At 43.3% G+C, this 13,252-nt stretch overlaps 1 protein-coding gene across 3 annotated transcripts in view; it reads right to left on the bottom strand.

Annotated features, from left to right (window-relative positions):
* The window catches only part of EPB41L3 (erythrocyte membrane protein band 4.1 like 3), a 139,936-nt gene that overhangs the window by 52,675 nt on the left and 74,009 nt on the right, over nucleotides 1-13,252 (bottom strand). For all 3 annotated transcript variants that reach the window (XM_090039730.1, XM_090039728.1, XM_090039729.1), the window contains one exon: nucleotides 1,312-1,416. In XM_090039730.1, the coding sequence (XP_089895856.1) occupies nucleotides 1,312-1,416 (105 nt within the window). The remainder of the gene's footprint in view (nucleotides 1-1,311; nucleotides 1,417-13,252) is intronic.

Here is a 13,252-nt window from a genome sequence, read left to right as displayed (position 1 = left end):
AATTAATATTTAAAATGTATCATGGAGTTCACATAAAAAACAGCTCATTATTTCTTCCAGGAAAAATTCCACTTTTTCCAAGAGAGGTAAACAAATGGAACAAAGGAGGGGAAAGAAAAAACAGAAAAAGAAAAACAGCCAGCTTGCAGCTACCCAGAATCAATACTGAAAAAATATGAGCCCAGAAAAGCATAATCTATTTACCGAATATAATAGTGCTGTTCGTTATGGTTTCTATTTTAAATCCCTATTTGCAGATATTTATAACATTTTATGTGAACACATATAAAGAACTTCAGGCTGGAAGACAACTTTATTTATTTAAATAAATAAACATATGTTTGAGAGGAAGGGACAGTTGTGTTTTTACATATTACAGCTTTAAAATAATCTACTTGCACAATGATAAATAATGCCCCAAAACTTAACATTACTATAAAGTAACTTGATATATGAAAATATTACGCATTATGAATCTGTAACACAGGATCTTTAAGTAACGTATTATTTTGATCTCAATTCAGGAAAGCATACTTGTTTAGGATCGCATTTAGGTATGTGCTTAAATTTTAACCTTGAAGTTAAATGTGCCTATGCATTTTCCTGAAGTGGGATACATCTAAGCAACTGCTCAACTGCTTTTATGCATCTGGCACCCAAATCTTTATTTTTGAACAGGGTGTCCTAAAACGCCTGCTGATTAAAACAAACAAATAAGTGGAACAAAAAACAAAACACAGCCTTGTTACAGAATTCTTTTGTAACAGTTCTTAACTATCAACATATATTAAAAGGAATCAAAATAACTTGTGAAATACCTAGATGATCCTTTGAAATGATCTCCTAATGTGTGTGCAATTGCATTAGATTATCATTTAAAAACTGAAATAAAGTAATTCTGCCTATCTGTGTCACAACCTTAACGCTATATAAAGCATTTTTAGTGTTAATTTATTTATGCATATACCATAAGACTTTGACCTATGGAAGGAATGGAAGACAATAAAGCTAGAAATGAAACAGCTATACATTTCACTTTTTTGGAATCGTAAATTACCAAATCAAAAAAGAAGAGCTTCTGATTCATTTTACCAGAGACACATTTTTTTTTAAGAGAGTTTGCTTGAACTATGGACATATTCTTTGAGAGGAAAAATACGAATAATTTCTGGATTTCTGGAAATGACGACAGGAATAAAATAATTATGAAAGCCACATAGTGTACACAAACTGGTTATTAGGTTGTCAGTTTTGTAGAGATTATTTCTATTTCATTTTAGTCAATGAAAAAACAATTAATTTGTCTTTCACCTTTTGGTTTTCTGCGTCTCTGTAAGTTAGGCCAAAGTAGTCTTTTTCCAAAAGGTTCAGATGTTCACACACTTTGTCAAACAGTACTTGACCTCTGGAGCGTTTCTACAGGAAACAAAAAAGAAAAATAAACCATCAGCTGCAATTTAAAAGTGTGCGCGCATGTGCATTCACACTTTCCCCTTCCCTTTTAATATAATTCGTAAGACTAAAACAATATTGATTTATTTTAACCTATTCAGCTTTTAAAATAATTGATTTGAGGCTGTATAAAATTCTGCTGAAATATGCAAATCTGCTTTTCATAAAAATTGATGTCTAAATGTGGATTTAAAAATAAATCAATCAATACATGTAACATGCACAGCTTTGATTAGCAGTTATTTTTCTGTCCCATAAAAGCTGGCATTTTATTTACATGTACTTGTAAAATGGTTTATTCAAAACCTTTTTCTAAATGCAACACAAAAACACCAGATCAATAAGCTCCTCTCTGTGAATTATTAAACATGTTAATCTTGAAGCAATCCCAAAGAGGCAAAAGCTTGGGTGTGGAGAGACCCCCTTCCTTACTGTTCTTCCTTTAAGGTTTACCTTTAGGAGATCAGACCCAGACCCCACTGGTCAATGAAAAGACATCCATTATTCCAGCGGGAGTTGGATCAAGTCAAGAAAGCAGAAATACAGAATTCTTCTGTAATATTTATCAGTTCTAACAACTTCCAAGAGAAGACAGTTCTGTTTTGTTTTGTTTCGTTTTTTTAGGGCTGTTGATGGTAGACCTTCCCTATTCCTGAAGAAGGGTGTGCCCAAACGCTTACAAAGAACAATTTTCCCAACTATTTAGCTGGTCTAATAAAAGTTATCACATCTACCTAAAGAACCTTGCTTTCATATTTTTAGAACACTAAGGCAAGAACTTCTTATCAGGCAGGGTGTTTTTAGGGGTTTTTTTGCAATAAGCCATAGGAATTCATGTTTTTGTCAGTGCTAAGTGATACATGAAATGCTGCAAAGGTTTATAAGCAGAAGACCTCTTATGATCCATCTGCATGGCATTATATTGTTGTTAATTATCGTAACTAAATTTCACACTACACAGGATTCAAACAGAATTCTGGGGATTTTTTCCATCAGGCACTACATTTCTCAGAGCCCGACCCATCTGCCAAGTGCTCATGTATGGAAAAAAAAAATCACTTTTATAAAATATATATATCATGTTTCAGTTTCAGCTAGATGCAAGTGGAACAGTTTCATTAGTAACAACCTTCAGCATGTATACAAGTATAACAGAAATACTCTGAAATTCTCCCTTGAAGCCGTGACAATGAAGCATGAAACAAAAAGAGAGAGAGCTTGTTTAGAACCTCTCTTCATTAAAGTAATGCACATGGGGGGGAAAAAAGTGTGGGAAAAGCGGGGGGGGGGGGCTGAAAACCGTTTGCTTTTATGAGAACTCAGGAAGCATCTACATGCAGCTTGTTTCCCGCTCCGTTGTGCAAACATGCAGACTGCAGACTTGCAGTTGGAAAGTCCTTAGCTTCGCAACTATGCTAGTTTGAAATGCGATTGCGCTAATGGAATTTTCCCAATACCTTGTAATCAAGTATATAAGCAACGGAGAATAGGCACTCGGGGTCAGCTTTGATCTGAGTCGCATGACTCCAGGCCAACCTGCTTGCAAGCAATAAAGGCTTTGTCTCTGTGGCTTGTGGTGTGACTCACTTCTGGGGACCAAATTGGAACTTAGCCTCCAGGAGCTCGAACGGCCCCTTGTGCAACAATTCTGGCGAGCCAGGCAGGAGAGCTCTTGGACCACCCTGGGGCCGGACAACAAGACCGCCGTACGTGCTCGTGGAGTGCGCACCAAGCCATAATTTGGGCTTGCCACGAGGCCGAAAGCGTGAGTCGGGGCACCCGGGAGGTTAAAGGCACTCCATTTCCATTTGAGTCACCCCAGCTGCAGACTCCGAGGACGAGGTACCTGGGCGTGTTTGGAGTGAGTATACTAATTCCCTGTCTCATTTTGTTAGTATTGTTATTTGCTGGTCTGTCAGGACGTTGGTCTGGGAGTTCTTTGGCCCAGAATTTGGAAAGAGACATAATGGGTACGGGTCGCTCCCAAGTTGAAAACTCCAGCACACCCTGCTGGGTTGTATTTTGCGCAATTTTGATAAATTTGTCAAATATGGAGATTATGGAATAAAAATGACTAAGGGTGAAATTTCAAAGTTCTGCCAATTAGAATGGCCTGCCTTCGGGGTAGGCTGGTCAGGAATGGGATCCTTTGATGTTGACCAGGTCACAAGCTGAGATTTTCTTTCGAGGAAACCAGATGGTGGTGCAGTTACCGGTGAAACAAGGATCCAACTATCAGATGGCCCTCCTGAAGGGCAAAAGCTCAGCGGTGGGAATCGAGGGCTTGGAAGACGTAAATCTGCAGGTATGGGCCGACGGGACCCCTGCGAGGGCCAAGCATGTGACACCGGTAAGAGTGCGCCTCAAAGAAGGGGAGAGGCCCATTCGTGTAAAACAATATGCCCTCAATAGACAGACTAAGATGGGACTGAAGCCCTTGATAGAGAAATTTAAAGACTATGGCTGGCTGGTGGAGGGTTCGTCTCCATTTAATACCCCCATACTCGGGGTACCCAAAGCTGATGAGACCTTGTATCGGCTGATACAAGATCTACGGGCTGTAAACCAAAAGGTCCTAGCAGATCACCCAGTAGTCCCAAATCCTCACGCCATCTTAACCCAAATCCCACCAGATGCAAAGATCTTCTCAGTCCTTGATTTGAAAGATGCCTTCTTTTCCATTCCTCTCCACGAGGATAGCCAAAGGCTCTTTGCTTTTGAATGGGAAGATCCGGACACTCACCATAAGTCTCAACTTATGTGGACTGTTTTGCCTCAAGGATTTGTATCTGCCCCACACATTTTTGGCATTTCTCTCCAAAAAGACTAGAGGAGTGGAAGCAAATACACCCTGACCAGCAAAACCCCCCCACTGCGATGGGGGAAGACAGTAGGCTCACTACCTGGGACAAGCCTGGCAAATTGATTTTGCTGAACTCCCCAAGTCTGGATGACATCGATACCTCCTGGTGATGGTAGACCAATTAACTGGATGGACAGAAGCTTTCCCAACTCAGACAGTGATGGCATCAGTGGTGGCACGCACTTGGCTGAACGAAATTGTGCCACGCTATTCCCTTCCGGAGTCCATGGAGTCTGATCAAGGAGGACATTTTGTTGGGAAGGTAACACAGGAGGTAGCTAAAGCCCTAGGAATTCGATGGAGGCTTCATACCCCCTGGAGACCTCAGAGTTCAGGCCAGGTGGAACGCATGAACAGGACTCTAAAAACAATGTTAACAAAGGTCTGTATAGCAACCCATCTAAAATGGCCTCAGGCGCTCCCACTAACCTTAACTCGCATTCAAAATACGCCATGAAGGGGCATTAAATTATCCCCTTATGAGATAATGTTTGGAATGCCACCCCGAGTCCTGCCACCAGGGGTCCGGGAAGTGATCACCTTTGAATTAGGTAATGCTGAACTTAGAGCACATGTTATTGCCTTGCAGTCTGTTTTAACCTCTCTCCACAGGTATACTGTCTCCTTCCAGCGACTTCCCCTGGACTCCCCAGTCCCTAACTTCCAACCTGGAGACCAGGTGTTGGTGCAGCACTGGAAGCGGGAGCCGCTCTCGGAGAAGTGGGAAGGTCCCTACCAGGTGCTGTTAACCACCCACTCCGCAGTAAAGCTTGAAAATCATGACCAGTGGATCCATCACACCAGGATTAAGTGGTACTCGGGCAGGGAAGCGGACAGCAGCTCCCTGGGTGAGCCCGCATCGGAAGCTGGGCCACCCTCGGAACGAGAAGCTGACACCTGGACCAGTGAGCAAGCAGGGGACCTCACGCTCCGACTTAAGCGATCATTTAAGACCTAATAGTACAGTTGCTTTGCTTGCTTTTTCTCTTACCTCTTCCGACTACCCCATCTCCCTTTCCTGAAGGAGTATTAACCTCCTCCTACCAGCTCGCTAACCGCACAGCTCATAGCCTAAATCTTTCTGTCTGTTGGCTTTGTGTATCCCAGCGAAGCTGGGGAACCACTATCCCAGCCCAACCATCCCTGTGGGGTTCTCTACAGGCTAATAATTCTCAATGGACAAGGATGCACCCTAAGTCAGACAGGGGTCAGTACAAAAATTCTTCCCTAGATCCTTTGCTCTCAGCTACTATGGCTGCTCAAACGTTGCAGGCCTTTGTTGTAAAGGAAACTAGGAATGGAAGGGAAGTCAACCTCAACCCTCAGCACTTATAGGCATCCGTCGTCTTTAGCAGTGTCCTGTCCCCCGCATTGAGAGTCTACTGGATATGTGGCAATTGAGCCTACTGGGTCTTACCCCCCCGGTTGGCAAGGGACTTGCTCCCTAGGGTTTGTGCTGCCACAAATCGAGGTGGCCCCCTCAGGGACTCCACTCCCCTTCCGACTACAAGCAGTAGGTAAAATAGCTAAAAGAGCAGCCCCACTGCTACCCCCAATGGCAGTAGTAGCAGCGGCAGCCGGCGCAACCAGGGTAGCCACCGGGGGAACTGCGCTAGGGTTATAGCAAGAACTGTCCCAAGAGACAGCCAAAACCCTTGAAAAAACGGGTGAGACTTTAACCTTGCTCCAGCAGCAACTTGACTCCCTTACAGGGGTAGTGCTCCAGAATAGACAAGCTCTAGATCTTTTGACCTCAGGACAAGGAGGAACATGCCTGTTTCTCCAAGAGGAATGTTGCTTTTATGTAAACCAGTCAGGGCAAGTACAAGAAAATATTAATGAAATACTGCAGCATGCTAGCAACATCAAGTCAGCGGGATGGGGAACCTGGGCAGGGGGACCGATACAATGGCTATTATCCCTTCTATTGCCCCTCATACCAGTCCTACTCGTCAGGCTAGTTATCTTAATGTGTGGCCCTCATATTATACAAGCCCTGAACCGATTTATTTCTGTAAGGATCAAAACTGCTACACATTTACAACTTGCAATGCTTCACGGGATACAGACGAGGAATTAAAAAGAAAGCATCTTGAGGGGGGAATAATTGTGGGAAAAGCGGGAGGGCTGAAAACCGTTTGCTTTTACAAGAACTCAGGAAGCATCTACATGCAGCTTGTTTCCCGCTCTGTTGTGCAAACATGCAAACTGCAGACTTGCAGTTGGAAAGTCCTTAGCTTCGCAACTATGCTAGTTTGAAATACGATTGCGCTAATGGAATTTTCCCAATACCTTGTAATCAAGTATATAAGCAATGGAGAATAGGCACTCGGGGTCGGCTTTGATTTGAGTCTCATGACTCCAGGCCAACCTGCTTGCAAGCAATAAAGGCTTTGTCTCTGTGGCTTGTGGTGTGACTCACTTCTGGGGACCAAATTGGAACTTAGCCTCCAGGAGCTCGAACGGCTCCTAGTGCAACAAAAGAGCACTACAGACATCATCATCTCAATTTGTTTTGTACGGCAACGAGTTGCGTTTGTGTTTGAGTTATACTGCGTAAAATAATTTACAGTCTGTCATTCCACAACAGCCTGCTGTTTCATTTACAGTTTCTAACAGTTTCAGATTTGTGGAAAAGCAAGCAAGCAAGCTATTGTATATGGCATTATCTTGAAGATAAGATTTTGAGAACTTGGAAAGAATAGGCTGTACAATACCAATATAATGGTATGCTGAACTTAATAGGTTTAATTTCCTCTGATGTTATTGGGACACTTCAGAAAAGCAGAAAAACATCAGCATCCCCATTTTTACAGATGGTGAAAACAAAGCACATACAGTCACTTGTGCATAGTCATACAGGAGTTCTGCAGCTGAGCTCAAAACAAACTGCAGGAATAAATTGCAGCATAAATTGATACAACTCCATTTTCTTTTGTGGAGCTCTGACATTTCAGGCTAACTGAGGAACCAGCTCCAGGGTTTTGTACTTGTCACCAGCTTTAAACCCTACACTACATGAAGCTTTTGCCTGGCAAAAGCCTCTGTTGCTGAACACTTTCAAACCAATATTAATCAGTTCTTTCAACCAAGAGATCCGTTGCCAAAATTTGGGATTTAATGGATAATAGAAACAGCTAGTTTTATTCTTAAAACTTCATGCAACTATTTAATTACATTCAACAAACAGAACCCATTACTGAAACACTGAGAAGAAAGGAAGCTTAAAGACTTTCAAACCCAACACCTGTCATATATCAGTTAGAACCAATAAACAGAGATTTTCTTTTCCTAAATATTTGATTTACTTCTTAACAGTTTACATGACAAAATCAACAAGTGGAGAATTGATGAAATCCAAGTATTTAGCTTGAGAAAACCAAACTGAACTGAAATGTTACGTTCACATGCATCTGTATGTCATGCAAGATCAAAATCAAAGCTGTTTTGGGTGGCTGATGAAGTTATACGAATGTCTGCTTTGAGAAATAATAGTAAGTAGCTGCAGGTTATGGTATTTTGCTACCGGCATAAGTGGCCAATTGAAATGGCCTTCAATGTGGGGCTCCACTGCATAAAAAAAGAAAAAAAAAGATCAGAGGTACATTAAAAGATTAAAGTAAAATGTCCAATCAGGTTTTTTAAGCTTGAGACATAATCCAAAACCCCTTCATTTTGTGGCACAGAGGGGATGAAGATAATAGCAATAAGTTAACCATGCGCATAACTGGATGGTTCAAGTTCTATCCATCATAAAATCCCTCTTTCCAAGCTCCCTCTCTCTTTTTTTTTAATTGTTGCAAGGTTCTAGCTGCATCAGGCTCAGAAAGGAATATGGCACAATTTGCTACTTGTTCCTATGGCTGTTACTAATAAGATGCTGGGGGGGCAATCATCCACCTACTTGTAAGAAGCTGAAACTGGAAACTTTTCTTATCCCTCTACATTTGACGCAAGCCCTCGGTGAGGCAGATGTTAACAGAGGGTCGCTGCTATGATGATATTCTCCTACCTGCTCATTTCATTAATGCCCGTTGGTATTAGCACAGAACTTCATGTTTCAACTCTTCAGTTGCCTTATAGTGCCATAAGAACTTAATGAGTTACTAATGACCAGGGATCTGGGCTTTCCATTTGCTGCAGAAAACGTGGATTTTTGCCTTCAAAAGGAAAAAAACGTGGGAAACCACAGGTTCCCCCCCTTGCAGGCTGGCAAAGTAAAAACCTGTAAGGGGCTACTTGGAACAGGACACAGGGGCACCACGTGGGGGAGTGGGGATGGAACCATGGGCAGCTTGTCTGGAACGTGGCAGAGAAGCTGGTTCCCTGCTGCTGCACACACTTCTGGGGAGGGGTCAGGCATAAAAGGCAATGCATCGGGGGGGCATGTGACCTTCCAGCTTTGTGTGTGGGGCGAGGGAGGATGCAAGTTGCCCACTGCAGGGCCTCAGGCCTCCTGCCTTGTTGCTCTCCCCCAGGGGGTCTCCACAGCTCAGCAGGCAAGATCTGATGCAGGAGGGTGGACCAGGGTGGGGAAGCTCAGTGCTGCCACTGCCACCAATACCAGGACCCCTATGTCAGCCAGGTTGCCAAGGTGAGGTGCACCCCATCTACCCAGGCACCACTGGGGAGGCACAACACTGTACCACTGCTGGGTGGGCAGGGGGCGCCTGACTTTGGCAGTGTGGTGGCATGGGGGTCTCTGTGGTGGTGGTAACACTGAGCCTCCCTTCCCCACTCCCTATGCTGGGTCCCACCCGCTGGGCTGCAGAGGCCCCCAGGGGGGAGGGCAGCAGGTTGGGAAGCTCAGAGCCCTGCAGCAGGCATCCTGCATCCTTCTCTACCTCCCATGGGCTCTGCTCAGTTCCACTCCAACTATGCTGCCAATGGGGGTGGGGAACCAGGCTCCACACTCTACCCGAGATGCAGTCCAGCAGAAGCAGCTGTTACTACCACCACCACCACCACGTGTGGCAGCTGGGATTTTAGTGCTGCTGGCCTGCTGTGTCTGGCGCCATGGACCAGGAGCAGGTAGGATGCACCCGTCAGGTCCCACAGCCCTTGCAGCTGGAGGAACCCTTTGGCAGGGCTGGGAAGGGGCAGGGGGTTGCAAGTCAGGAGTAAGGGCCCTGGTGGGGACAAGGGGGTGGGCTGCAGATTGGGAGTGAGGGGCACCAAAAGGGCTTGGGGATGACCTGTGACTTGGGAATGAGGGGCAAAAGCATGGGCGGGGCAGGGCACCAGTGTATCAGGGCTGCTCGGTGCCACAAAGCAACAGGGGGGCCACCCACAGGTGGCCCACATCCTGGTGAGCTAAGGGGGCAGGAGAAGCTCTGATTTTCCGTGATAAAAAAACCAAAAAAATCAAATGCCAAGATATATAGGTATTTAGAATTTATGTTATTATAAACATTGAGGCACTGGTAAGCTGCCAAACTGCTTTAAAATTGTAAATATATGAATAAAATATTGTGTTCAACTGTTATATGCACACATACATTATATACACACACACATATACACACACACACATACAGAGATATAGATCTATATATCTATAGCTATACCTATATATCTATATAATTAGTGGCTTTTCATTTTAATAGTTGAAAAAACAACATGGATTTGGGGGTTTTTAATAAGAGAATTTTGTATTTTTTTTTTTTAAATCAAAGTTGGGATTTTTAAACAAAGAAAACTTTTACTTTTTACTACTTGGCCCTCCTCCTATTATATTTGAGCAACTGCTGAAAGAGGTGCCACAGGGTGCTGTTAAACACTTTTTACTGCAAAGAAAAGGACAGATTATGCATGTGCACTTTCCACATCCTAAAACTGGACATAAGAGTGTAGACCTGTATAATATACATGTATCATTAATTTTTAATTTTATTAAAAAAAAATACTGCACATAACATGGGGAGAAAACTGCATGGGGTTACAAGACCCCAGCACTTTACACTGGAGTCACAGATGGATGGGATAGATGAACATAATTCTAAGAAACAAATAAAACTTCCCGGTCCACATTAATTACTATTTTGTAGTGCCCAGAAGTGCACTAGGCACTGGTAATATGTTGTCTACTTTCTGCAAGAAGGATAAAACGGGAGTGGAAAGGAAAAATGACAAAGGATAAGAAAAATTAGATTACGCAGATGATCATTTTATGGCAAACTGTACCCAAGATGATTCGTATGATCTTTGTTATGGTGTCAAGCAAGGAACTGGGAGGAAACAACTGCCTGTTAGTAAGAATCAAAACTTGGAACTTTCTTACTTAATGCCAAGCCCTTCTTAACGTGGTTAGCATTGGATCAAAAAAGATGCGATTTCCTCAACTTAGAGCAGTGTTTGCCTTCTGACCCCAGCCAACAATGCGAACAGACCCCTCCATAATTGTCTGACACAATGAAGTGAGTGAACAATAAAAACCAGCCTAGCTTGTGAGAAAAATGCGAATTTATTGCATTCTATTTGGATAATATGAATTGGAGGGAAAAATATCAGGGAGTTAAGCAGGTTATTCCTCAGCATTTCTGCGCCAGGGCTATTTCTAACTCTCTGAATTCATGTGAAACCTTTCGCTGCACTTGGAACTAGGACAGCACTACACAGGCCAAGCTTTCCTGTAGCAGGGGCCAAAGGAAGTAGCCTTGGCAAGTCTGCACGTCAGCTACTGCTACATGCCAAGGAATAGAAGTTGTGTGTTTGCTTGGTTGACTTTTCTTGGATCTGCCACTTTCCCTTCCATGAGGCTGTAAGAAGTTGTCTAACTCCTTCCCCCACACCCAATTGTATTAGTCTATAGCCAACCTCTCCCACCTTTCCCCTTAGTATCTCTTCTTTCTCCTTTGACTTATCTCCCCCACCTACCCCCAGTACCCTCTTTACTCTCTCTATTCCCCCCAGACCACCTCCCCCTGGCCACTACACTTCCAATTACTGCTACTCTTCTTTCTCTGACTGTTCAAGAACATTCCAGGTTTCTGCAGCCTAACACACTCTTTCCCCTACCCTAGTACTAGTAACACACTGCCTTTTTTTCCCCACCACTGATTTCTTCCCACTTCCCACAGTACTGAGAAGAATGGTAGGTGTGAAGCAGTTAATACTATTAAAAATAAAGGGGCCTATAAAACAATGCATTTCTGTAACTGGTATAATCACCTGGCTGGTAAAATAAATTTACTGTATTTGCTCAAACACAAGACAACCCTGATAATAGGATGACTACTCAATAATTAGATTGCCTATATAGAAAATGTATAAATGTTCAAATTTTCCAGGTATATTATCTAATTATTGAAGGCATGCCTTGAATATATTCCGCTCCCACTGCAAAAACAGGGAAAATAAATCTGGGGAGGTTATATAACTTCCTTGTCTTCTGCTCCCCCTCAGCGTCTTTCCATTCTTCTTACTGTCAGATCCTGCTTTCCCTGAGCACATGAAAGTGAGGAACAAATCTGAAAACAATGACCTTGAAATAAACACACTTGTAATTTGCATATAGCACCCGTAATCTTAGTTCATTTAGAATTGATACTTTACCTTTTGTTGAAACTGCTGCAACTTTTTGCACAGGTACTCCATAAATACACTTTTAAGTAGCACTTTAGCATCTTCTTGTATATAGTACAGTACAAATGATACACAATATTATTTCAAGGCCAAAAGGCTCAGGCTTTACCATACAGCCCATTGTCAACAGGATTTCAAGCCATGGCGACTCCATAGATGAGCACTGCTTAGTGTGTTTGTGTACTCCAGACACCCTCTGACAAAGAATCCATGTGCTAATTAGCTCTCCACTCATGACTAGATCCAGATGTTCTTGTCATGATTCCTGAGATCCTCCAAAAATTTATATGCAGATAAGGTGCAGAGTAACTTGGCTCAGCTCCACCTCATGGAAGGTGGGACCACACTAATCATATATGACAGGCTGAGGGGACAACAGAGAGTTTTTGAGTGAATTGTTTGGGACCCCATTTGGTGATGTCTGCCAGGCATATTTAAGGCTATTGAAGAAACAAGAATCACTGGGAATGAGAAGAAAGGCACAGCTTAACTGTGGGAATAAAGAAGTCTAAATGTATTCAATGTAGTGGTTCACCATGACTTGAAACACAGTTGGCATTGAGGGGGACTGCACTTAATGGGTGTTACCCTGTATCTCATTCAGATGGGATGCATTAATCTATCCTTGTGGTAGATGGAAACATGTCCATGTCAGGTACGAGTTGACCAGAGTGCCACATGCACACAGCTGCCCGTGCCCCGTCCAGATCACTCAAGCCCCTACTTGGGAAAAACAAACCTTGAACTAGATACGAACCCTAACACCATGACAACGTAGATATCAAAGAAAGATACCGGTAACTGAAAAGTGCTGTCCCTAATTGGCTAGCCCAACTGAAACTGTAAAGATCAGACTGATGTGCCGCACTCGCCCTCTTGTGACCAAACAGGCTCAGTACCACACAAACAAACAAAGAAACCGCCCCTGTCCTGTCATGATTGGCCGACACAGAGTAAAACCAGATAAGAAATTTATAAAAACTCTCCCCGTCCTTTGTTTGGGGAGACCGCCATTCAACTGTAACTCGAGCCAGACTCGCAGTTACCCTGGGCCGATTACCTGTTGTCTCCCACCGATGCTCCCCCCAGGCATAACAACCACCCCTGTACCTGTACTGAGTAAATTAGCCTGCAAGCTGCTGAGTCGCCACTGGAAACAAAGTGCAACTTGTAACTCCTGCGTTCCAGTTACCATCGTTAAGGGATGTAAGTCAATAAAATCTCTTTTTACGATCATATATGTCTCATGCCTTCCTCATCCCATAAACCCAGATCTGTCACGAACCGGAGGGCGCTGCATAGCCTCTTTCATCAGTAAGGGACAGTCCACTGCACTGAGGCACCCCTATGAGA

Source organism: Crocodylus siamensis, chromosome 3, assembly GCF_052110815.1.
Source record: "Crocodylus siamensis isolate JL-2025a chromosome 3, ASM5211081v1, whole genome shotgun sequence".
NCBI lineage: Eukaryota > Metazoa > Chordata > Crocodylia > Crocodylidae > Crocodylus > Crocodylus siamensis.
Note: the sequence above shows the minus strand (reverse complement) of the source record. Positions and strands in the feature narration are given on the sequence as shown.